This window comes from Salmo salar, chromosome ssa26 (genome assembly GCF_905237065.1).
Source record: "Salmo salar chromosome ssa26, Ssal_v3.1, whole genome shotgun sequence".
NCBI lineage: Eukaryota > Metazoa > Chordata > Actinopteri > Salmoniformes > Salmonidae > Salmo > Salmo salar.
The window spans coordinates 8330353-8356172 of record NC_059467.1 but is presented as its reverse complement, the minus strand read 5'-3'; the positions used below and the strand labels follow the sequence as shown (position 1 = coordinate 8356172).

Below are 25820 nucleotides of genomic sequence, written 5' to 3'. Positions count from 1 at the left end.
TTGCCTAGTTAAATAAAGGTTACATTTTTAAAAATAAATACTGTCTCAACTAGCCGACCAATCAGCCTGTTACCAACCCTTAGTAAACCATTGGAAAAAATGGTGTTTGACCAGATAAAATGCTATTTTACAGTACACAAATTGACAACAAACTTTCAGCACGCTTATAGGGAAGGACATTCAACAAGCACAGCACTTAGACAAATGATTGGCTGAGAGAAATTGTTGATAAAAAGATTGGTGGGGGCTATTTTGTTAGACGTCAGTACGGCTTTTGACATTATTGATCATAGTCTGCTGCTGGAAAAACGTATGTGTTATGGCTTTACACCCCCTGCTATATTGTGGATAAAGAGTTACCTGTCTAACAGAACACAGAGGGTGTTCTTTAATGGAAGCCTCTCCAACATAATCCATGCAGAATCAGGAAATGTCCCAGGGCAGCTGTCTAGGCCCATTCGTTTTTTCAATCTTTACTAATGACATGCCACTGGCTTTGAGTAAAGCCAGAGTGTCTATGTATGCGGATGACTCAACACTATACACGTCAGCTACTACAGTGTCTGAAATGACTGCAGTTAGTTTCAGAGTGGCTGGCAAGGAATAACTTAGTCCTAAATATTTCTAAAAGCATTGTATTTGGGACAAATCATTCACTAAACCCTAAACCTCAGCTAAATCTTGTAATAAATAATGTGGAAATTGAGCAAGTTGAGGTGACTAAACTGCTTGGAGTAACCCTGGATTGTAAACGGTCATGGTCAAAACATATTGATACAACAGTAACTAAGATGGCGAGAAGTCGGTCCATAATAAAGCACTGCTCTACCTTCTTAACAACACTATCAACAAGGCAGGTCCTACAGGCCCTAGTTTGGTCGCACCTGGACTACTGTTCAGTTGTGTGGTCAGGTGCCACAAAAAAGGAAAATTGCAATTGGCTCAGAACAGGGAAGCACGGCTGGCCCTTGGATGTACACAGAGAGCTAATATTAATAATATGCATGTCAATCTCTCCTGGCTCAAAGTTGAGGAAAGATTGACTTCATCGCTACTTGTATTTGTGAGAGGTATTGACATGTTGAATGCACCGAGTTGTCTGTTTGAAATACTGGGACACAACTCGGACACCCATGCATATCCCACAAGAGGTCTCTTCACAGTCCCCAAGTCCAGAACAGACTGTGGGAGGCACACAGTACTACATAGAGCCATGACTACATGGAACTTTATTCCACATCAAGTAACTGATGTAAGCAGTAAAATTAGATTTTACAAAAACTATTTTAAAAAACAGCGGGGACTGTGAAGCAACACAAACATAGGCACAGACACATGCATACACACACAATAACATACGCACTATACACACATTTACACATGGATTTAGTACTGTAGATATATGGTAATGGTGGAGTAGAGGCCTGAGGGCACACAGTGTGTTATGAAATCTGTGAATGTATTGTAATGTTTTCTAGAATTGTATAAACTGCCTAAATTTTACTAGACCCCAGGATGAGTAGCTACTGCCTTGGCATTCATAGTAGGGTTGCATATCACCTAACCCTTGACCTTTTGCCCTCATGCTTCTGTAGGAGTACATCACCCATGTGGACCCAGTGAGCCAGCTGGGGCTGACCTGTGACAGTGTGGAGGGATACAACATCGGGGATGTGCATCGTCATAGCAACAGCAGTGCCGCTCACACCCCCGAGCTGCTGCCCTGCGGCTACCTGGTTGGAGACAGCGACACCATCAACATCAGGCTCAAAGGTAAGGTGTGCGTGTGTTTCTCTAAATGTGTGTATCTCTCCCTACAATCCGGTGTGTATTGTGTACATGGGTTCTCTGTGTAAGCATTTCCCTCTCTCTCCCTCCCTCTCTCTCCCTCTCTAGGTGTGAGCAGTGAGAGTGTGGACTGCCTGGTGTTTGACACTTTGATCCCTAAGCCCATGCTGCAGCGCTACGTGTCTCTGCTGAGGGAGCACCGCCGTGTCATTCTCTCTGGCCCCAGCGGCACCGGTAAAACACACCTGGCTAATCGTCTGGCAAGACACCTGCTCCTGCAGGAGGGCCAACCCCTGACCCCTCATTCCGTTGTCACCTTTAACGTGGACCACAAGTCTAGCAAGGTACGTAGCTATGCCCCTGAAGCACCTCACGAAGCATGGGGTACCGACTGGCGAGACGATACTTTGTGTGATGTGACGATTCATTTGCCCTTTTTTTTCTGTTATGTTAGACATGTATCTTGGTGGCAGAACTCGAAAAAGTGTGTCCATGTTAAAGCAACTCAATAGGGTTTTTGTGCGTTGAAAAAATACTTGATGTGTAAACCTCGTCTGTCTGTCTGTCTGTCTGTCTGTCTGTCTGTCTGTCTGTCTGTCTGTCTGTCTGTCTGTCTGTCTGTCTGTCTGTCTGTCTGTCTGTCTGTCTGTCTGTCTGTCTGTCTGTCTGTCTGTCTGTCTGTCTGTCTGTCTTTCTCTCTCTCTTTCTCTCTCTCTTTCTCTCTCTCTTTCTCTCTTTCTTTCTCTCTCTCTTTCGCTCTCTCTTTCTCTCTTTCTTTCTCTCTCTCTTTCGCTCTCTCTTTCGCTCTCTCTTTCGCTCTCTCTTTCGCTCTCTCTTTCGCTCTCTCTCTAGGAATTGCGTCAGTACCTGTCAGGCCTAGCTGAGCAGTGCAGCAGTGACAGACCAGAGGCAGAGAGCCCTCTAGTGGTCATACTGGATAACCTGCACCATGTCTCCTCTCTGGGAGAGATCTTCAACGGAGTGTTCAACTGCAAATACCAATGTTGGTGAGTACATGCACACGCGCACACACACACACACAATTGTGTTTATTGTAAATGTGTTGATTTTCTGTATGTGTGTGTTCTCTCTGTTCCCAGCCCCTACATCATCGGTACAATGAGCCAGGCCACATCCTCTGCCCCCAACCTACAACTCCACCATAACTTCAGGTAGGCTAACTCAACAGTTCAATAGTAACTGAAATGAAACAGTAAAATGTTTGAATTTGAAATGCACTTTGCATGATTCTTCATTAGGTGGCAGCAACAGACTGGGCGGCGATCCATTGCCCTCTCTCCATTCCTTCAGAATGGAAAGATGGAGTGTCTTCATTGGCTGTATTCATGAATGAGTAACTTAACCTATTAACTCCTCCTCTCTCTTGTTTGCATATGTGACCAGGTGGGTGCTGTGTGCCAATCACTTGGAGCCTGTGAAGGGCTTCCTTGGTCGCTATCTGAGGAGGAAGCTGATCGAGACGGAGATCGGCAGCCGCAAGCGTACCCTGGAGCTGGTAAAGATCATCGACTGGATCCCTCGCGTCTGGCACCACCTCAACCGCTTCCTAGAGGCACACAGCTCCTCTGACGTTACCATCGGTAGGTAGAAAACACAAGGACGTCATAAACCAGCTATATGCCCCAATCCAAAATGAATGGAAAAGATAAGCACAGTAATTTTGAGATTTCTGGTTCTTATCTTTTCCATTCATTTGAGGTTTAACCTCTATGGGCTAGGTGGGACGCTAGCGTGCCACCCGTGGTGCACTCCATCAACAGCAGGTGCATTTCAAGAGCGGCAAATTTGAATCCAAATAAATGTCAAAATTCAAATTTTTCAAAAATACAACTATTTTACACCATTTGAAAGATAAACATCTCCTTAATCTAACCACGTTTTACGATTTCAAAACGGTTTTACGGGAAAGCATAAATTTAGAGTATGTTAGGACACTACATTTACAAGAGTTGTGTGTAATGTTTTGTCAAGTCAAAGACAGGGTCACCAAAACCATAAAACCAGCTAAAATGATGCACTAACCTTTTACAATCTCCATCAGATGACACTCCTAGGACATTATGTTAGACAATGCATGCATTTTTAGTTCTATCAAGTTCATATTTATATCCAAAAACAGCGTTTTACTATGGCATTGATGTTGAGGAAATCGTTTCCCTCCAATAACCGGCAGTCAAGTCAGCGTCACAAATTAAATAATTAAAATTAGAAAACATTGGTAAAATATTATATTGTCATTTAAAGAATTATAGATTTACATCTCTTGAACGCAATCAACTTGCCAGATTTAAAAATAACCTTACTGGGAAATCACACTTTGCAATAATCTGAGCACTGCGCCCAGAAAAATACGCGTTGCGATACAGACTAGACGTCATGTTGGGGAGATCTAAAATCGAAAATACTATGTAAATAATCCATTACCTTTGATTCTCTTCATCAGATGTCACTTCCAGGTATCACAGGTCCATAACGAATGTAGTTTTGTTCAAAAAAGCTCATCATTTATGTCCAAAAATCTCCGTCTTGTTCGCACATGATCTAAGCCAGCCGGACTTCTCGTCATGAACGAGGGGAAAAAATATATTTCCGTTCGTTCAAACATGTCAAACGTTGTATAGCATAAATCATTAGGGCCTTTTTAACCAGAACATGAATAATATTCAAGGTGGACGAATGCATACTCTTTTATAACGTATTGGAACGAGGGTACCCAACATGAACTCGCGCGCCAGGTGTCTAATGGGACATCATCGTTCCATGGCTCTTGTTCGGTCAGATCTCCCTCCAGAAGACTCAAAACACTTTGTAAAGGCTGGTGACATCTAGTGGAAGCAATAGGAAGTGCCAAAATATTCCTAAACCCCTGTGTTTTTCAATGGGATAGGTTTAAAGTCAATACAACACATCAGGTATCCACTTCCTGTCAGAAAATGTCTCAGGGTTTTGCCTGCCAAATGAGTTCTGTTATACTCACAGACACCATTCAAACAGTTTTAGAAACTTTAGAGTGTTTTCTATCCATATATAATAAGTATATGCATATTCTAGTTACTGGGTAGGATTAGTAACCAGATTAAATCGGGTACATTTTTTTTATCCAGACGTGCAAATGCTGCCCCCTAGCCCTAACAGGTTAAGGGCATATAGCTTGATCTACAAAACCGATGGGGTGGGATGTGGACTAATCTTGACATTAGGCAAATGTATATTTTGGAATATAATGTGTTTTATGCATGTCATTGTGCTTTGGTCACAATATTCTCAATATTCATAACCTCATCTGGCCATAAACTCATTTTCCAAATGAGGATTGGAAGGAAAGGCACAGTGGCACTATTTCACATCCATCTGACCTTTGACCTTTGCCTCCCCAGGGCCACGCCTCTTCCTGTCATGTCCCATGGATGTGGCTGGCTCCAGGGTGTGGTTCACTGACCTCTGGAACTACTCCATCATCCCCTACATGCTGGAGGCAATCAGAGAGGGACTGCAGGTAGGCTATAAACACACAAAGGCATGCCTTCACCGGCTCCAAGTACAACACGCACTTGCATTATGTATGACACTCACTGTGTTATCATATTATTGTCATTCCTCTACATTGAGACTTATAATGCTCTCTCCCCTCCGTCCGCCTCCCTCTCTGTAGCTGTACGGCCGTAGGTCAGCGTGGGAGGACCCTGCATGCTGGGTGATTGACAGCTACCCCTGGTCAGCCACGCCCACCGCACCTGCTGATTGGCCCCCGTTGCTGCAGCTCCGCCCAGAAGATGTGGGCTTCGACGGTTACTCCGCCCCCAGGGAGGGCATCAGGAAGGAGCCGCCACAGAGCGACTGTGACGCAGACCCACTGGTGAGACAACATGCGCGCGCGCACACACACGCAAATGCTCAAAACAGGTAAAGTGTACACACACACACACACACACACAAGCAGGCACTGCAGATCCAGAAGACAACACAGACACTCACACACAGTCCCACTCACGCTAACCTTTGACCCCTGCGTCTCCGTCCTCAGATGAATATGCTAATGAGGCTGAAGGAAGCAGCCACTTCCTCCAGCCCTCAGAGATACGACAGCGACTCTAATAGCAACAGTCACCAACACGACATCCTGGACTCAACACTGGAGTCAACATTGTGATCCGACTCCTCCCCCTTCCCAAGAAGACAAAAATACATTCAGTTAACGTTTTTATGTTCGGTCAATACAACATTTCTTTCGAGTGTGTTTTTCAAGCTCACGTCCACAAAAATCAAGCCACTTTAATTGTCATATCAAGAACACTATGGGTGCAGGTAACCCAAAATGAGAGAAGAACTGAAGACGAAAAAAGGAGTGAAACAGAAAGCTGCTGCACTGTTCTATTTTTGCACCGTCATAGCCAACCGCTCTCCTACTTCCAATCCTCATGTACCATTTAGACAAACGACTGACATAAACCAGAATTTTACACTGTGCATCATCATCTTCATCATCTTCGCCGTTTTCCTTATCAGCATCAGTACCATGGTCTCCTTATTTAAGAAAACATAGAGACTGCATCTTTGAGCCAAACCCACCACATCAGCAAGCCAGGCTCCTCACGACTCTTCCCCAGCTGCAGTGCTCCAAACTGGGCTACAGATTGAGCTACAGGCCCTTTCCTTTGGAGCATGGTGCTGGAGGTCTCATCTTCATCATCTCCACAGAGACCAAATTCACTGGTTCCCAATGCCTCCTTATGCCCCCAATGACACACACACACCCATCACCATTCACCTGCCCCTACATGTGACTCCTTTAGTCCCAAACGGGTCGCCGTAGCATAAGTTTCTTCTCCAGACCAAAGTCTCTACTTTGGTGCTGGACTGAACTTAAATAAGGATGCCTTACTTTTTTTGTAACAGACTTGGTGCATTAGCTACTTTTTTTATTTGGTCTTTTTGGCTGTAAACTTACAGGGCTTTAAGTCGACACTCTCTTTGCGTTGTGCCTAGGCAGGTGGGCTTGAAGAGCAGCGTCGACTATCGTCATATCGAACACTAATGCCATGTTATTAAGAGGTTATTAGGGCTGGGAAAGGGACTTGGGCTTTAATAACATGTAATGAATTGTATTACTCCCAATGCTGAGAAGTTTGGAAAAGTTTGGATATAACTTACTAAGGACAACTTGTGAGATGGAAAAGTACATTTGGTTGGTGCTCAAAGTACACGTCATTTTTGTAATGGGTATGTAATGAATATGAGGGAACGTTTATTAAGGAATTGTTTTAATCTCTATACCTCATCTACCTTCTATACACCCCTTTACGCCTTTGCCATGCTTGTTGTCTGTTTTGATTATGTGATGTGTACTGATTATTATTGTCATGACAACATGTTGAGTGAATAATGTAACAATGTGTATATGCTGCTTTGTTTAAAGTCATTGTACTTGAGGTCATGTTTAAAAGGTACAAATGAGAGAGTACAAAATGGGAGAAGTTAAAGATTTAGAATGGTTATGGCTTCAGGTCAAAACAGATTTTTTTTTTCTTGGCTTCAGAAATTTGTATTTTGGCCCCTTTCCTCCACACCTTCATCCTAGGAGGAGAAGTGTGTTTTTTGGGGGGTCCGATAGGTTATTTGTTTCCAGCATCGCACCCATTATCTTTCAGTGTTCTTAGTCATCAAACCTATGCAACATTCATTTCGAACTCAAAATTGAAGCCAAGCCTTATGTCAGTTCTTTAAGGTTTTTCAGCACTGCCAAGAGATGTACAGCAAGTGAACAGATTTTGTGAATACTTTTTGGGGGGCTGGTACAGTCTTTGTTCATTTACAAATCAAATCAAATGTGTCTGTACATTTGGAGAGGGTCTCTTGTCATGGTAAATGCAAGCACAACAAAAAAAACGGATATGTGTGTGTGTTTGTCGGTCTGTATGTCCACCGGTGAAATAACCTGCTCGCTTTGAGAAGTTTGGATGGTGAAATGAATGGAGTTGCTGTTGAATTCACATGTTCTTAAAACTTAATGAATGTGTAGCCTTCTTTGCTATGTAAAACAACAACAACAACAAACATATGTAACATAACAGTGTAAATACTTGATTACCTTGCAACATTTTGATGACTTTTCTAGCCAATTTGTAACTACTTGAAAATGAGTATTTTGTGTACAGTCTTTTGCATCAGAGCAGGTGTGTGTGGAGTTTATCATCAACGTTCTCTCCAGAGCTTGGAGAACTGATTCTGAAGATCACTGTACTAGTCTTACGTCATTTGTGATTCAATAAAAATCATGGTTATTTATTAATTAATGCAATGTGACTATCAATTATGGCTCTCTACTAACATAAACCTATCGATCTATTTCATTTTTTTCTTCCATTTTGTAACAGACATTATACCATGTAACTGTTACATTTTATTTGGTATTTGTACAAAACATATTGAAATATTAACACATATACACACAATACATTGAAATAACAAACGTAGTGAAATATTAACACATATATACACACACACACACACACACACAATACATTTAATTAACAAATCCGTATAAATTATGCACGAAATGTCTACACTTTTCAATAAAAACTGTAAGTAGTCCAGGTAACTCCATTTTCTTGGCATAAAATATCCTTACAAATAGTTGTACAAAATACTGTACAATTGAAAGAGCTGTGCAAAACAGCAAATCATTTCTAAGTATAATCTATAAACAGGGACGGCTCCAGGCATAAGCGATATAAGCGGTCGCTTAGGACCCACTATATATATATTTTTTGAACTCAGTCAGGTTCTCAACTTACTGTTGAGAGTTAGAATAGTAGAATACACAAGGTGCAAGTTTGAAATTTGGTTGTGCATCAGCAGCTTTTCTCTTGTTTTGTCAGTCACTGACAGTCACTCAATTAGCCATTCCTGCAAACAATTTTTAGGTTGGTAAGTTAGTCTAGCCAGTCATCTAAACTTGTAGAAAATCATGGCCGAATTCCGACCGGGGCCAGGGCCCCATTAATCACTCTCACTCAGCTATCATTAACATGACAAGTCATGGCAAAATGAGTAGAATTTAATGACATTATTATAAAATGTCAACATTTTCTCTCCACACCATGGCAAAATTGGTAGAACTGCAGAAAAATTGCTTTAAAACTGCAAAAATGTCTTACAACTCCATCGCAAAATGAGTAGAATTGCATGAAACGTGTTATAAAATTGCCACATTTTCTGTCCACCCCATGGCAAAGTGTGTAGACCTGCTGAAAACTTTCTTTATAACTGCAACATTTCCCATTCGCCACATGTCAAAATGTGTAGAATTGAAGGAAATGTACTTTAAAACGCTGCTGTCAAGAGGGGGGGCCACAAAAAAAAAAATCCCTCTTGGTGGGGGTCCCTCAACAAAATCTCCCTTTGGCCCCCCAAAAGGCTAGAGCCGGCCCTTTCTATAAAATAAACCCTGCAGTTATTTTTAAAATAAATAATCACAGATGTAGCCTAAATTGATTTGACAGAAGTTCATTGTTTGAAAATATTGTGGAATATGAAATAAATACATTTCTTTTTAGTAGTTGAGTCTAAATTAAGGGATACAGCCTCTTGCAAACATGGTCACATAGGTACAGTTAACCTGTGGATAACCATTTTATAAACATATCTTTGAGTTTTTATAAATCAATTAAGAAACTGTGATCTCTTCTTCATCCGATTCTGAGAATTCCGAGTGTTTGCTGCAGAGAGATGGCGACGAGAGGTTCGATCCGCCGCTGTTGGACAGCTCGTGCCCCGCTGCGGGGGAATGGCAAAGGCCAGGCACGCCTCTAACGCCGAATGGGTCCTCTTCCATCTCGTCCTCCTCCGCGGAGGACTTCTTGCCCACGTCGCTGAGGTCTGGGTGTGGGTTCGTTTTGGTGGGCAGGGTCTGCTCGCGACAACCTCCTGAAGACAGGAGCTCCCTCTCTTTAGAGTTCCTCCACTTCATTCTGCGGTTCTGGAACCAGATTTTAACCTGGCGAAGGAGAAGGAATAGTATAACCAGTTAGTTCGGGTTTAAGTTTGTAGAGGTTGACTTTCTTACAGAGTTTCAATAATACAAACAGTATCAACTTTAGCATGCATATGCGTTAGAGTAATTAGCCCCGTGCAAATAAAAGTCAATGGTTTACCTGTGAGTCTTTGAGACCGAGCTTTGAGGCCAGCTTCTTTCTGTCTGGTTTGCTGATGTATTTCTGTTTCTGGAACATCTTCTCCAGAGCTTTGCGCTGCACGTCAGAGAACACTGCCCGTCTGAGCATCCCTCTCCTCGGCTTTCCTCTGTTGGCCAGTGGCCAAGAGAAGGTCCCGGGGATGGGCACGACCGATGAAGACGCTATAGAAGAGGAGAAGGGGAAACGTTAATTCAACAAATAAACACTGTTCATTCATAAAACCATGCCAAAACGTAGCAATAGGCTTAAAATAAACGTTAACCTCGGTCCCCTGGAAGGCTATTTCTTTAGCCAACTAGCCTACTTTTTTTTTTACACTTGTGTACAAACTTTGCTGTTATGATTGAATATGCTTCTCTCCTTTGGCCGCGGAATACATCTCCTTTTTGAGTGAAATGGCACGAGGTGACTAATTAGCACATTGGTCGGTCCCCAGGCGCATTGGTATGGTAAAGAGGCAGCGTATCCTTTTAGGAACCCCGCGAGGGCGGATAGAGGAGTTAATAAACCGTGAACGGTAATTGTGTAGTAATGAACTAACGCAGAAAAGACTCTGGACAGGCTGCGAAGGCCATATATTATCGCAACAAAAGGAGATTTACACTTTCAAACTAAACACCACTGCATACCTGAATACTGATGCCGAGGGGCCCAGGGTGCATTTTTGTCTGCCCTCAAATCATTTTCATTAAATGAACACGAAAAGCTATTCAGGCCGCTCGAGCTGTTTTGTGAAGGTATTCAGCGCAGCCCATGAAAGGACCCCAACTCCATTATGGTTTGTCTGAATGAAAGCACGGACTAGCGACTTTATAGACTTTTCTAAGAGATTATTCTTTATCTCGCCCTGTTGATTGGCCCTAGAGTTTAAAAACTGAGAGACGAAGGGGGACGTGTAAGGCATGGTGTGTTTTTCAGGTTAGGGATATAGTAAAACACTGAAATGTTTTAATGTGCACTGATTTGATTATTGTTCGTGCAAAGAATACTTATTACCAAGCCACTTAATTATAGCACACATGCAAATGTATGCCTATCTGTAAAGCCTACCATTTATTGCCAAATAACTTGGGCTAAGACTACCTCCATATCCACAACTCATGGTTGCACTTCCCATAATCAGGCACATCAACAAGCTATGTGGTCTTGTGAGAATATTGAGAGCAGTGAATGGCGCCTAATAGGGAAATTAGTGTATGACTGGTCCACGCCTCTTGCCCGCCTGGTAGAAGTCACTCTGGGGTGCGTTGGTGGCTTGCGCCGGGGGGAGCTGACCAAATTGGTCATGATGCTGAAAGCATTGTTGGCAGCCAGTGGCCCAGTGCCCCTGCCCTGTGGGAAAACGCGGGACTGTGCGGAGGAGACTCCAAAATGACCTTAAAGCATAAGACCGTGGGGGAACGAGCCCGACCCGCAGCCCGCCTCGAAATGAAACCTTAATGATTCCGGATAATTGATAATTAGCATTTGGGGAACAGAGGGCTGTATTCGCGACCAGTGATCTCAGCAGCAAGGAAGTCAGTGCAAATGGAATCAATTCCACCCACCCCACCACACCCACTCTGAAAGCGCTGAAAAGTTCACAAGCTAAGTGCCTATATAGGGCATGTGCAAAAAGGTGCACATTTCAGAGCTTTGCAGAAAGCGTTCAAAGCATTATTTCGAGTCCATTTGGAAAGTCGTTCTACAAAACATTTTGATATGAAAAGTTCTGAACGTTGTCCCAGGCGAGGGGTGAGTGTCAACTGTGCGCAAAGTGCAATTCAACGGCGTCTGAAAGTGCATGATGAGTTCTTTACCTGGGAAATATGTAGACCTGAAGAAGGCGGGGTGAAAGGATCCGTCGAAGTAGGGGAGAGAGAAGGCCTTGGGGTGCATACTGTGGTGGATGGCGGGGGGCAACGATGCTGTAGAGGAAAATAACGTGTCAAGGAACGCCAACAATCAAGGCAACACTCATGAAAAGACAAACATGTTTTTATCTGTTTTACAATATGCTAAGTGTATGAAACTGCTAAAATTACCAATTAGAAAGAAGGTACAACATTCCTAACATCACACTTACCGGTCTTTGGTGATGGTGCAAGGATTGCGCTGACTCCAAATTTAAGATAAGTTGGGTCTTTACTACTCGGTTGTGACGTTTTCGGAGAGCGTGATTCACGCGTCGAGGCAGTTGGAGAGACGATGCGCTCCTGTGGCATGGCACTGAAGGACATGGTCGTGGTGGTTGTCGCCGGGGAGACGCTTGCTGAAGGGAGCGTCCGGCTGAAGTGGTACTCCGCCGGCCTGCTTATCCGCAGCAGGTCCTCCACAAGAAAGCTGGAGTGGGTTGGAAACGCGTTCTGCAGAGACCGTTGGAGCGGCAAGGAGGCGGAGGGGCGGTAAAGGCCTGGGTACATCGCATTAGGCGCAAGGACGCTTGGGATCATCATGGTCCCGTCTGTATTATAACGCAACACGAAACGATCTGTTGAAATACTCCGTCAAGAACAAGTGAGGATCTGATAGGTTCCAATCTGAATGACTAGCTTTACTCCTCTGGCCCATCTACTCTGGGGAGAGGCGTTTTTATAGCAGGCTGCCCCAAAGCTCCTTTCAGAACTGTCAGCCTCAACAATGAGGTTCAACAAAGTTCTCTACATGAGTCGCTTTCAAGCGCCGTCCCGGGATCGCTGATTGGCTAGAGAGTGCAATTTATGATTGGATTAGACTTCATAAGCAAGGAACACACAATGTCCCTTCCACAAAAGAGCCATAGTCATCAATTTTGCATATTGACCACGTTCCATTGAGGCCCTGCGATTGGGTTTTGTTTGGTGGAGACGCGCACAGGCTAATTAAAAAGCTATCCTAAAAGATTCAAACATAATTTGGAGCTTCTGAATGAGGGCTTAACCGGAAGAAGCAGCTATATTTATTCGGCTCCCCTGCTGTGTTTTAATGGATCAAAAGTCCTAATGAAAGCTATAGCCCACTAAAAATTACAATTGAATGCAGTTGAGTTTATACCACATTGCTTAGGCTATAATAACGCGATCATAACGACAACAACAATTAATTCGTATTACAACAACAAAATATAATGAATAAATATTGCATGAATGCATAAATAATATAGGCTATGAATATTGACAATCATTTTCACAATCATGATAACAACGATAGGCTAAGTCTAATCGCCATGGTTTCATTTAGCAACCTTTATAACTACCCTACTTTAAAATGTGAATTTATATGGGAATATGTGGATTGCGTAAAATATCCATTGGCTTCGTGTTTCATCGGATTCTCAACACTCAATCTGGACCTCGTCATGGAATAATGTCTTAAACGGATTTCTGCTCTCGGAACGCTTTAACAGATGTGTTAAATATCACGGGCTTTGCAAAATCTTCATTCAGTGCGCCAGACGTAGACCCACTGCACATTTGAGCGGAGAGAAGCGTGCGGCCCTAACCGCGTACTGCTGATCCTGTTAACCATGAACTAACTGTCACCATCAGCTGCCATGGCGCCCCTCTCTCGCTTTCATAAAGCCCTACTGGAATAAAAGCTTTATTTCTATAGACGGGGTTTGTTCTGCTGTTTTAACCAGCTGAATAAAAGCGCATCTATGATTTGATTTAAAACGCATTCATATGAGCGGACATTGAAAGCTGGTATAAAACTCACATTAAAGCGGGATTTGAGCCTGTTACCGTCGCGTTTAGTCTGCTCTGTCTTTAACCAGGCATTAGCGTTAAAATAAATCAATTTCCAAACAGAAATTCATTCATGCTACAATTTTTTGTTGTTGGACGAAATAGTGTATAGACTAAAATAGTAAGCATATTTAAACAATGTCAAACGAATAGTTTAGTAAAAAAAAAAGAAAACATAGCCAATTGACATATTTGTTTATTAAAAGCAAAACAAAAATATAGGCTAACGAAATAAAATAACATATTAGGGAAGGAAAATGGGATACCTAGTCAGTTGCACAACTGAATGTATTCAACCTACCAGAAATGTTTAATTCATATTAGCCTAAATACATTATCATCAAGTTAGGCTATAATTTGCTTTCAGGACAAACAAGGTTAGCGAAATGTTTTAAAGCATCAAAAACAAATGAAAAACGAATGTTATGATGTTAGTTTATACTTTCTTGCTTCATAATTCAACGCATTACTTTAAGCACGTGATTTTTAATGTAGACTACGTTTCATCAACATTACAGCCATTATATTTATCCTATGTTTGATATAAATGTTATTCGAGTAATGATAGCCTAAGGGGTTCAACATGAATCAAATGTAAAGTGGTCACAATCCGTTAATTAAAACGGAACGCCTCCGTGAAACGATTTCCTTGTGAGAGAAAGTGAACGCTTATCAGACGTGCGTTAGCCTTTCTGCTTGGCCCCCCAAAAAGGTCTGCGCCGCCCCCCCCGCCCCCCAAAAAAAGAGAACCTGCGGTAACACCGTCACCATTCACCGCGAAAGTAACTAGACCTTCAAAGCTTTTTTATGAGCCTATATTTCTTTAGTTTGCTCAGAAAATCCTCCCTTTGTGACTGCAAGCAGATGGTTTGCAGGAAGCCTCGATCACCGAGACTAATTTCTACTAGCTTTGCAAGCTTTCCACGTCTTGGCCTCTTTTTACCAAACAGAGCAAAAACAGCTGGCTCCGGCTGAATTAAAGCCATTAAAAGCACATCTCTAAAATATTACAGGACCATCCACCCCTCCCTCCGCTCCATACCACCCTCGAATTGACACAAGACAGACTGCTTCTGCATTGAAACGGGAAGGGGTCTATGGAAAGACCCGGACCTCAGGTCCTTAACACTGCCACCACATCTCAAAACAATTTACTAAATAGATTAACTTAACCATTGTCTTGCGTCACTTTCTGCTTCGTTAAGTGAATGGGTTGAGTAAATATGTTACCCATGCATGAAGGCTTCTGTATGGCCCGTTACATTGTGTCCAGGGTCCGACAGGTGGTTAGCTGTTTATTATTCTACCATTATTTTGATGGTGACGTCAAGGAAAAGGAACTCCCCATCTTTTCAGCGCGCGGATGGACAGATTGCTCTGACTGGTGCGCATTCTCCTGTATGACACCAGTAATCTATCTACCCCTCTTTAGTGTCGCAAGAGGAGGTGTCCCGTTTCATTTTCCAAGTGGGGGAATTCTCTTTTCATCATTGCATTATAGGCCTATACATTCGTCTAGGGGAACATTTATTTCACTCTTTGACGAAGAATGAAGATGGTTATGACACTGATCAAAATGATATCCGTCTTCTACAAAAACGTACCCTGTCTACTCTATTCATAAGTGCAGATAAAGAAGTGATTATAAACACAACAGCCCATAGACATAATATGCTATCTTTTCTTAAACCAGTTATGAAAACAGCCCAAACATCCAAAGACTAGGTTACGCACAGCGGTTTGTTGACTTTCAGTGCGTATCCAACTGCAGTACATTTCAATTAACTAATCAATGTCCTTTAATGTAGCCTAACTTTATCTCAGAGAATCTACAATGCGGCTGTGTATGGACTGTAGACAGGCTCTCCGGTGAGGGCTAAGCTAACCTTTATGCGGCATCTGTTGCAGTGCATAAACCCAGAACATCCAGGCAATTATCAATGCCACAAGATTCAGGGGAGCAGTGACAAGCATTACATCGATATTAACTTTGTATTAAACATAGGCCCCTCCTCCCCAAATGGAGTAAAGCCATATCTCCTCGAACAATGCGCTCTGTTCTGAGATTCCATGCACCTGTTCTTTGACTGCTACAGTAAGCGGCCAGTCCGTGCGCGCAGAGGGCGATGGGAGAAAACGTATTATTTTCACCCTAAGGCGGAAATTTACCTCATGCTTGTCAGATAGGATCTTTCAACATTGTAGTCTTGAAGTGTATTTTGATTACTTCATGTTTCATTTCGTCTTAGCTAAATATATTGCATGTCAGTTGTATAGCCTATGAATTGCACTGCCTAATTCATTAATATATAGTTATGCTATGATATCTGCATTATCAGTTTATAAGCATACCTTTGAATAGGTACTGTAGGCTATATTTGTGCCCTCAAACCTTTATACTTTTAATATGTGTATTTTACTGTTCTGCAGTCACCATATTGCCTAGTACTGGGACAATGTGTGTAATTGAAATCTTTCCCTGTCTTTTGGCACTCTTATATCAGCACTGTGCTGCCTGCATCTGAAGTGGTGTTCTAATCCTCTTAAGGACATGTTGGTACAGTTTGCATATCATTCTCCCATCGAAGAGAAAGGCCACAACACACTCCATTCACCAGGATCCTCTGCCTCCTTTCACCAGGGCCACAGCCACCAGCATTAGCATAATCTGACAACCAGTACTATTGTTTATGACCTTGTATGCAAAGTTAATTGCTCATTAATACCAGACCAACCAGAGGGGTGCAGAGGAAGCAGAGTAGTCAGATTCATCTCGTTTGTAGGTTGAAACGGGCTGGTTATTCAAATAAAATCTTAGAAAGAAGTGTATTGTAGCTGAAAACATCAGGCAATGTACATTTCTTTCCTAAACAGACAGACCCACACCCCATAATTAAAAGGGAAAGACATGCCATATCTCTGTTGCCTGCAGTTATGGCCAGTTATGCCATTTTCTTTGGAGGTTGAGTTGCAAAATAGATATTACCAGATGCTTTTTACGTTTTTAGATTTCCATCTTGTCTCTGTTTGGAAACAGAAACAAATCAGTGAGGTAGCCTATGTCTCAGAGAATGGTTGGCAGTGAAGTTATTCAAACTCTTCAGGGGCTTTTGCATTTCAAATATATTAATTTCCAACAGTTCTATTGGGACCTGTTTTACTCCTTTTCAGCGCTAGCAGTGCGTGCAGGTCTTAAGCAGTAAACACACACACACACACACACACACACACACACACACACACACACACACACACACACACACACACACACACACACACACACACACACACACACACACACACACACACACACACACACACTCCCCCAAAAGCCTTAAATTCGTCACAGTGGCTCAACGGTAATCAATTGCAAATGTATCTCACTCTGAGTTTAATCTCATCTGGCCAACAGTTTCACGGGTGCAGGACGATTTACAAGAGGGGCCTGCCGTACCCCCTCAACACCCCCGCCATACCCCCTCAGCACCTGGCAGGCTTTTGGGGTAGCGTCTTGTAAACGCCCGCTGCTTAAACGGGTGCCCCCTCTAAGCACCCAAGCGTCCCTGCGCAGCACGGAAAGAGGGGTGAGCTCTGTGGTTGTCAACACCGGTTTAGATTAGAGGTCCTGTAGTGACATTAGCCATGACTCCCATAGTCAAACCAAGGATTGTTTGATTTAGATATAGAGCCAATCGAAATAGTGGTGATTAGAGTGTGAGCGGTGAGTAAAATAGTATTGTGTGACATTACATTTTTTTTTTCCATCTTTATTGTAATTTTAGGCTTTTAGTAATACGTTTGAATCTAGACCTAGGCATGAACGGTAAGAATTTTCATGCAAGTCTTTGGACATACAAACACTCATTGTGCTGTGTTATTGTAGTTAACAACTGTAATAACTTTGAGAACATAAACTTTGAGAATGCAAACTTTACCATCAAACATAGGCTACCCTTTGCAAGTGGAACAAAGCTAGCGTAATTGGTTGTATACTGTATACTGTGCTGTACAATTGCTAGGTTAATATAAAACGTTGTTTTCTTACCGGTACTTCATGTGAATACTTGCTAATAATGTCTGAAATTCCCATATAGACGGGGCACACACAGAGCCTTCAGAAAGTATTCACACCCCTTGACTTTTTCCACATTTTGTTGTGTTACAGTCGGAATTTAAAACGGATTAAATTGAGATTTAGTGTCACTGGCCTACACACAATACCCCATAATGTTAAAGTGGAATTATGTTTTTCGAAATTTTTCAAAATTAATAAAAAATGTGAATCTATAATGTCTTGAGTCAGTAAGTATTCAACCTCTAAATAGGTTCAGCAGTAAAAAATGTGCTTAACAAGTCACATAATAGATTGTATGGACTCGCTCTGTGTGCAATAATAGTGTTTAACATGATGTTTGAATGACTACCTTATCTCTGTACCCCACACATATGATTATAAGTAAGGCCCCTCAGTCGAACAGGGAATTTCAAACACAGATTCAACCACAAAGACCAGGGAGATTTTCCAATTCCTCGCAAAGAACGGCACCTATTTATTAGATGGGTAAAAATAAAAAAACAGACATTGAATATTCCTTTGAGCATGGTGAAGTTATTAATTACATGTTGGACGGTGTATCAATACACCCAGTCATTACAACGATACATGCGTCCTTCCTAACTCAGTTGCCAGAGTGGAAGGAAACCGCTCAGGGATTTCACCACGAGTCCAAAGATGTCTTTAAAACAGTTACAGAGTTTAATGGCTGTGATAGGAGAAAACTGAGGATGGATCAACAACATTGTAGTTACTCCACAATATTAACCTAAATGACAGAGTGAAAAGAAGGAAGCCTGTACAGAAAAAAATATTCCAAAATATGCATCCTGTTTGCAATAAAGCACTAAAGTAAAATTGCAAAAATGTGGCAAAGAAATTAACTTTATGTCCTGAATACAAAGCGTTACGTTTGGAACAAATCCAACACAAAACATTACAGAGTACCACTCTTCATATTTTCAAGCATGGTGGCGGCTGCATCATGTTATGGCTATGCTTGTCATTGGCAAGGACTAGGGAGTTTTTTAGGATAAAAATAAATGGAATAGAGCTAAGCAGATGCAAAATCCTAGAGGAAAACTTGGTTAAGTCTACTTTTCAACAGACATTGGGAGAAAAATGTACCTTTCAGCAGGACAATAACCTAAAACACAAGGCCAAATATAAACTGGAGTTGCTTAACACGACACTGAATGTTGCTGAGTGTCCTCGTTACAGTTTTGACTTAAATAGGCTTGAAAATCTATGGCAAGACTTGAAAATGGCTGTCTAGCAATGATCACAACCAACTTGACAGAGCTTGAAGAATAACAAAAAAAATGTGTAAATATTATACAATCCAGGTGTCAAAGCTCTTAGAAACTTACCCAGAAAGATTCAGAGCTGTAATTTCTGCCAAACGTGATTCTAACATGTATTGAGTCAGGGGTGTGAATACTTACATAAATTAGATTTTTCTGTATTTAATTTTCAATAAATGTGCAGCATTTTCAAGAAACATATTTCACTTTGTCATTATGGGATAATTTGTGTAGATGGGTGAGAAAAAATATATTTGATCAGTTTTGAATTCAGGCTGTAACACAAAAAAAATGTGGAATAAGTCCTGAGCGGTGCAGCAGTCTAAGGCGCTGCATCTCAGTGTGAGAGGCATCACTGTAGTTCCTGGTTCGAATCCAGGCTGCATCACATCTGGCTGTGGTTGGAAATCCCATAGGGTGGCGCACAATTGGCCGGGGTAGGCCGTCATTGTAAATAAGAATTTGTTCTTAACTGACTTGCCTAGTTAAATAAAAAGTCAAGGCACTTTCTTTTGTAAGACTGCAACAAATAATCAAACCAATCAATCACTTTTCCTGTGTGGGGGGGGGGGGCAGTATGGGAGGGGGTTCGTAAAAAAGAACATATGAATGGGTGGCTTGGGGGTGTGACGAGGAGGAATGGGGGGGTTGGGTATGGTTGAGGGACTTTGGTGCCTGTTGGCCCTATGGCATTGATGCGGCGTTGGCCATATAATCGGATTGCGAGGTGGTGAAAGTGAGCCCTGGTGCTTATGTCAGTTTGCGTCTCGTCAAGCTGAATAATACGCATGGCTGAGGAGCGCAGCGGCCACTCACCATTGAGGCCTCTCGCCGCTCGTGGCTAAGCGATTCGAAAAGAAAGAAAAAGCCCTCATTGGATTCATATATAATTCTTACTCATGCGTTTTGATGCATTTGCATAAGAGGGGTAAACCGGTGGTCGCTTTTCAGCTGTGTGTGCGGGTGTATTTGTGTGTGTGTGTGTGTGTGTGTGTGTGTGTGTGTGTGTGTGTGTGTGTGTGTGTGTGTGTGTGTGTGTGTGTGTGTGTGTGTGTGTGTGTGTGTGTGTGTGTGTGTGTGTGTGTGTGTGTGTGTGTGTGTGTGGAGGTCTCCAAGCCTAGCCCCTGTAAAAGCAGCTCTATGTAGAGGGACACGGTTCTTGTGCTCAGGGCCTCATGGTTAATTGAGGAGCAACAACAAAACAACTTGACATTTAACTTTTTCCTCTTATCTGGGGCTATGTTGAAGTTGAAGAGCGATTGCCTTTAAAGAGCAATGAATCCCTTTGAAAATGGACTATGTGGCATCGATATGAGTCAGAAACAGGTATTCTATTGTCAAAATTAACTAAAGTGTAAATAGGTCATAAAGTCAGTCTCATCTAAAATGGAGTTTGGAACATCCATGCGTCACAACAGGTAAATTAAAATTGAGTTTTGATTTGACGATGTCCATTTGCCCACTAACATGTGGTGAACAGCTGCGGTAATTGCTCTCTATCCAATAGCATAAACAGACTGTTCATATAAGACATCATGTCGCACATTTTATTTACTTGAGAAATAACTTAGTTATATGTAAAAGTGCGCAACTAAAACATACTCGGCAAAACTGTCAAATTTTATTACAGATTTCTTGAGTTATGTTAGATTTATTCTGGGGATTTTGTGGAAGTGAAGTAGGCTTCCATGTCTACAGTGTCTCTTAAGGGACAAACATCATAACCAAACATGGAATCAGTCAGGGAACACACCAAGACTAAAATTGACATGGACTAGTATGACATATCAGTTTGTGCCCAATTCAGACTTGAGATAAGTTGACTTTCCGATTGAGCCAACATATGCAGCGTTTACCCTGAATGTGGTCTCCACTAATGTGGTAACATTGCCTTTAACCTTTTCATACATGAGTTCCAAATATCTCTAACGGTCACCCCAGCATGAGTTGTTTTATGCACGTGATGTCAGAATGAACTCACTGTTCCAAAATGTGATTATTACGCAACAGGACAGTTAACGCGTGCTGCCTGCTAATTATCTATAGGCTATGTTTCAACTTGTCAACTTCAAATTATTTTCTAACAAGTTGTATTTTCTAACAACAGTTTGAATTGAGGTGTGTTCCGCTTCCTCATTAATTTGGGGCGGCAGGTAGCCTAGTGGTTAGAGTGTTGGACTAGCAACCGAAAGGTTACAAAATCAAATCTCTGAGCTGACAAGATAAAAAGCTGTTGTTCTGCCCCTGAATAAGGCAGTTAAACCCACTGTTCCTAGGCTGTCATTGAAAACAAGAATTTGTTCTTAACTGACTTGCCTAGTTAAATAGAGGTAAAAAAAAACATTTCACATGGAAGTAGCCCATTTCAGTGTTGCGGACAATTTATGTTTGATGCTTTACTGAGCAGGACAAACTTCTCTCTTCGAGGAGAGCCCACACACTTCACCAGTGTTTTTGCTGAAATTTGTGCAGTCTTGAACGAATTTGAACATTTTCATGCTGGCGCTCACATTGCCTTGTTGTTTTCCTTACAAATAATACGTTTAGACATGTGCGCGTTCCTATCAAAGTAAGTTCCTTATTTCATGTATATTGTGTTGTCAGTTCTACTGTAGGCGCATACAGTTTGTATATATGTATGTATGTATGAATGACCGTAGATGACACCCCCCCTTCAACATGCATAATGTTCTATAAACAGACCAAACTGATCTTATCTTCTCTTATTATCTTTGGTTGATGCGGGGAAAAAAAACATGGTGGCACGCACAAACTACCCATCTTCGGATTACTTTAAATTTCTAGAAAGTGTTTTATTCAATTATTTCCATCAATGGTGAGCTCACCCTTGATGTGTTTACTTATAAAGAGTGATTGTTATTAGCTAATTCATATTGTAGTTTCTGTCAGGGAGAGTTATAAAAATATGACCGCTTGTGTTATGTCAATCTTTCCTAGGTTAGCGCCAGGACAAATGTAGCCTACATTTTCCGGTTTGGATGATTGTGTCATGCTGTAGCTACTTCTGTGAATGTCTGAACATTGCATCCAAAAATAAACTGGTCACATTCTGGACATAACTTTGTAAGGACTGTGTTTGTGCAAAATGTTTCTGTGAAAAAACAGTGTGGCCAGCTCAAATGCTGATAATTGTGTCAATCGAAACTGGACGTTCTAAATATGCGTTCTAATCACACCGGTTTGAGCGTATGCAGCAGGGACCACTGTAGAATTATCACACTTGTTTGCTGGTACATGTGAAAAGGTTACATTTCAATCATGCTGTAAAGCTGAACTTCCGGGATACGTATTTAATAGACCTTAAATCCATGTTTTATTGACTTAAGTCCATGTTAAGTCTACTTATCTCAAGTCTGAATCAGGCCCTTTGTGAACAAGATACTTCTGCTCTGAAGATTATAGGACTTTTTTCCCTTTGGCAATTTTATGTACCAGTGCAACCGTTTTAGGCCTACCTGTTATTTTGAAGAAGAGAATACAGAAAAAGGTAAAAAAAAAAAATCTAAAACAGAAATTAAGCTAAATATGACGATGAAAAGTGTAGGTAAAGACAATTTCATGTTTTTACTGTAGGTTTCTTTTATACTTCACTGAAAATAGCAGATGTGAACTTTGAACAGGTGCAAATTCTCTAAAATACTTTATAAACTATAAACAATTGTATTAGAATACATTTTCATAATATATCTCACCAACAGTAACTCTTTAACTGTTCAAGCTAGAGACACCAAACTAAATCTTTAAATTCTTGAACACTTTTATCAACTATAACTATATACATTTGCATACATTTGCATAATATAATGCAAATCAAATCAAATCAAAGTTTATTTGTCATGTGCGCCGATTACAACAGGTGTAGACCTTACAGTGAAATGCTTACTTATAGGTCCTACCAACAGTTTAATCTTTAAGTAAAAAATAGGTATTAAGTGAACAATAGATAAGTAAAGGAATAAAAACAACAGTAAAAAGACAGTGGAAAATAACAGTAGCGAGCCTACATACAGTAGCGAGGCTCTAACAGTAGCGAGGCTATATACAGGCACCGGTTAGTCGGGCTAATTGAGGTAGTATGTACATGTAGGTATGGTTAAAGTGACTATGCATATATGATGAACAGAGAGTAGCAGTAGCGTAAAAGAGGGGTTGGCGGTGGTGGGTGGCAGGACACAATGCAGATAGTCCAGGTAGCCAATGTGCGGGGGCACCGGTTAGTCGGGCTAATTGTGGTAGTATGTAAATGAATGTATAGTACAAGTGACTATGCATATATGATAAACAGAGAGCATCAGCAGCGTAAAAGAGGGGTTGGGGGCGGGGAGAGGGGGGGGATGCAATAGTCCGGGTAGCCATTTGATTACTTGTTCAGGAGTCTTATGGCTTGGGGGTAAAAGCTGTTGAGAAGCCTTTTGGTCCTAGACATGGCGCTCCGGTACCACTTGCCATGCGGTAGTAGAGAGAACATTCTATGACTGGGGTGGCTGGGGTCTTTGACAATTTTTAGGGCCTTCCTCTGACACCGCCTGGTGTAGAGGTCCTGGATGGCAAGCAGCTTAGCCCCAGCAATGTACTGGGCCGTACGCACTACCCTCTGTAGTGCCTTGCGGTCGGAGGCCGAGCAATTGCCGTACCAGGCAGTGATGCAACCAGTCAGGATGCTCTCGATGTTGCAGCTGTAGAACCTTTTGAAGATCTGAGGACCCATGCCAAATCTTTTAGTTTTCTGAGGGGGAATAGGCTTTGTGGTGCTCTCTTCATAACTGTCTTGGTGTGTTTGGACCATTCTAGTTTGTTGGTAATGTGGACAACCTGCTCCACTACAGCCCCGTGAGAATGGGGCGTGCTCGGTCCTCCTTTTCCTGTAGTCCACAATCATCTCCTTTGTCTTGATTATGTTGAGGGGTAGGTTGTTATTCTGGCACCACACTGCCAGGTCTCTGACCTCCTCCCTATAGGCTGTCTCGTTGTTGTCGGTGATCAGGCTTACCACTGTTGTGTCGTCTGCAAACTTAATGATGGTATTGGAGTCGTGCCTGGCCACGCAGTCGTGGGTGAACAGGGAGTACAGGAGGGGAATGAGCACGCAACCCTGAGGGGCTCTAGTGTTGAGGATTAGCGTGGCGGATGTGTTGCTACTTTCCCTCACCACCTGGGGGTGGCCTGTCAGGAAGTCCAGGATCCAGTTGCAGAGGGAGGTGTTTAGTCCCAGGATCCTTAGCTTAATGATGAGGTTTAAGGGTACTATGGTGTTGAACGCTGAGCTGTAGTCAATGAACAGCATTCTCACGTAGGTGTTCCTTTTGTCCATGTGGGAAAGGGCAGTGTGAAGTGCAATAGAGATTGCATCATCTGTGGATCTGTTTGGGTGGTATGCAAATTGGAGTGGGTCTAGGGTTTCTGGGATAATGGTGTTAATGTGAGCCATTACCAGCCTTTCAAAGCACTTCGTGGCTACGGACGTGAGTGCTACGGGTCTGTAGTCATTTAGGCAGGTTGCCTTCTTGGGCACAGGGACTATGGTGGTCTGCTTGAAACATGTTGGTATTACAGACTCAATCAGGGACATGTTGAAAATGTCAGTGAAGACACCTGCCAGTGAATGTTGTGAATGTTGACCTGTTTAAAGGTCTCACTCATGTCGGCTACGGAGAGCATGCCTCAGTGTTGCTTGCCTCGAAGAAGTGATTTAGCTCGTCTGGTAGGCTTGTGTCACTGGGAAGCTCGTGGCTCTGCTTCCCTTTGTAGGCTGTAATAGTTTGCAAGCCCTGCCACATAAGATGAGCGTCAGAGCCGGTGTAGTACGATTCAATCTTAGCCCTGTATTGGCGCTTTGCCTGTTTGATGGTGCGTCGGAGGGCATAGTAGGATTTCTTATAAGCTTCCGGGTTAGAGTCCTGCACCTTGAAAACAGCAGCTCTACCCTTTAGCTCAGTGCGAATGTTGCCTGTAATCCATGGCTTCTGTTTGGGGTATGTATTTACAGTCACTGTGGGGAGGACGTCCTCGATGCAGTTATTGTTAAAGCCAGTGAATCCCGGAACATGTTCCAGTCTGTGCTAGCAAAACAGTCCAGTAGTTTAGCAACCGCTTCATCTGACCACTTTTCTATAGACCGAGTCACTGGTGCTTCCTGCTTGAATTTTTGCTCGTAAGCAGGAATCAGGAGGATAGAATTGTGGTCAGATTTACCAAATGGAAGGCGAGGGAGAGCTTTGTATGCTTCTCTGTGTGTGGAGTACAGGTGATCTAGAATTCTTATCCCTCTGGTTGCGCATTTAACATGTTGATTGAAATTAGGCAATACTTATTTAAGTTTCCCTGCATTAAAGTCCCCGGACCACTAGGAGCGCCGCCTCTGGGTGAGCGTTTTCCTGTTTGCTTATTTCCTTATACAGCTGACAAAGTGCGGACTTAGTGCCAGCATCTGTCTGTGGTGGGAAATAAACAGCCACAAAAAGTATGGATGAAAACTCTCTTGGCAAATAGTGTGGTCTACAGCTTATCATAAGATAGTCTACTTCAGAGACTTCCTTAGATTTCGTGCACCAGCTGTTGTTTACAGATATGCACAGACCGCCATCTTACCGGAGTGTGCTGTTCTATATAGCCGGTGCAGCATGTATCCCGCTAGCTGAGTATCCATGTCATCATTCAGCCACGATTCCTTTTAACATAAGATGTTACAGTTTCTGATATCCCGTTGGTAGGATATTCATGATCGTACCTCATC

General features: G+C 42.3%; 2 protein-coding genes across 11 annotated transcripts in view; one reads left to right on the top strand and one right to left on the bottom strand.

Annotated features, from left to right (window-relative positions):
• Positions 1-8098, top strand: part of LOC106587075 (neuron navigator 2) — a 332866-nt gene extending 324768 nt beyond the window's left edge. For all 10 annotated transcript variants that reach the window (XM_014175004.2, XM_014174998.2, XM_014174997.2 and 7 more), the window contains 8 exons: positions 1596-1773; positions 1897-2132; positions 2641-2795; positions 2889-2960; positions 3193-3389; positions 5187-5305; positions 5462-5665; positions 5834-8098. In XM_014175004.2, coding sequence (XP_014030479.2) covers positions 1596-1773; positions 1897-2132; positions 2641-2795; positions 2889-2960; positions 3193-3389; positions 5187-5305; positions 5462-5665; positions 5834-5959 — 1287 coding nt within the window. In that variant the 3' untranslated portion in view covers positions 5960-8098. The remainder of the gene's footprint in view (positions 1-1595; positions 1774-1896; positions 2133-2640; positions 2796-2888; positions 2961-3192; positions 3390-5186; positions 5306-5461; positions 5666-5833) is intronic.
• A 94-nt stretch (positions 8099-8192) lies between these two features.
• On the bottom strand, positions 8193-12602 carry LOC106587078 (homeobox protein DBX1-B). The gene is made up of 4 exons (XM_014175014.2): positions 12070-12602; positions 11804-11911; positions 9963-10165; positions 8193-9805 (listed from the first exon to the last, which is right to left on the bottom strand). Exons 1-4 carry the CDS (start codon positions 12437-12439, stop codon positions 9476-9478), a joined length of 1011 nt encoding a protein of 336 aa, XP_014030489.1. The 5' UTR covers positions 12440-12602; the 3' UTR covers positions 8193-9475.
• Positions 12603-25820: the final 13218 nt, after the last annotated feature.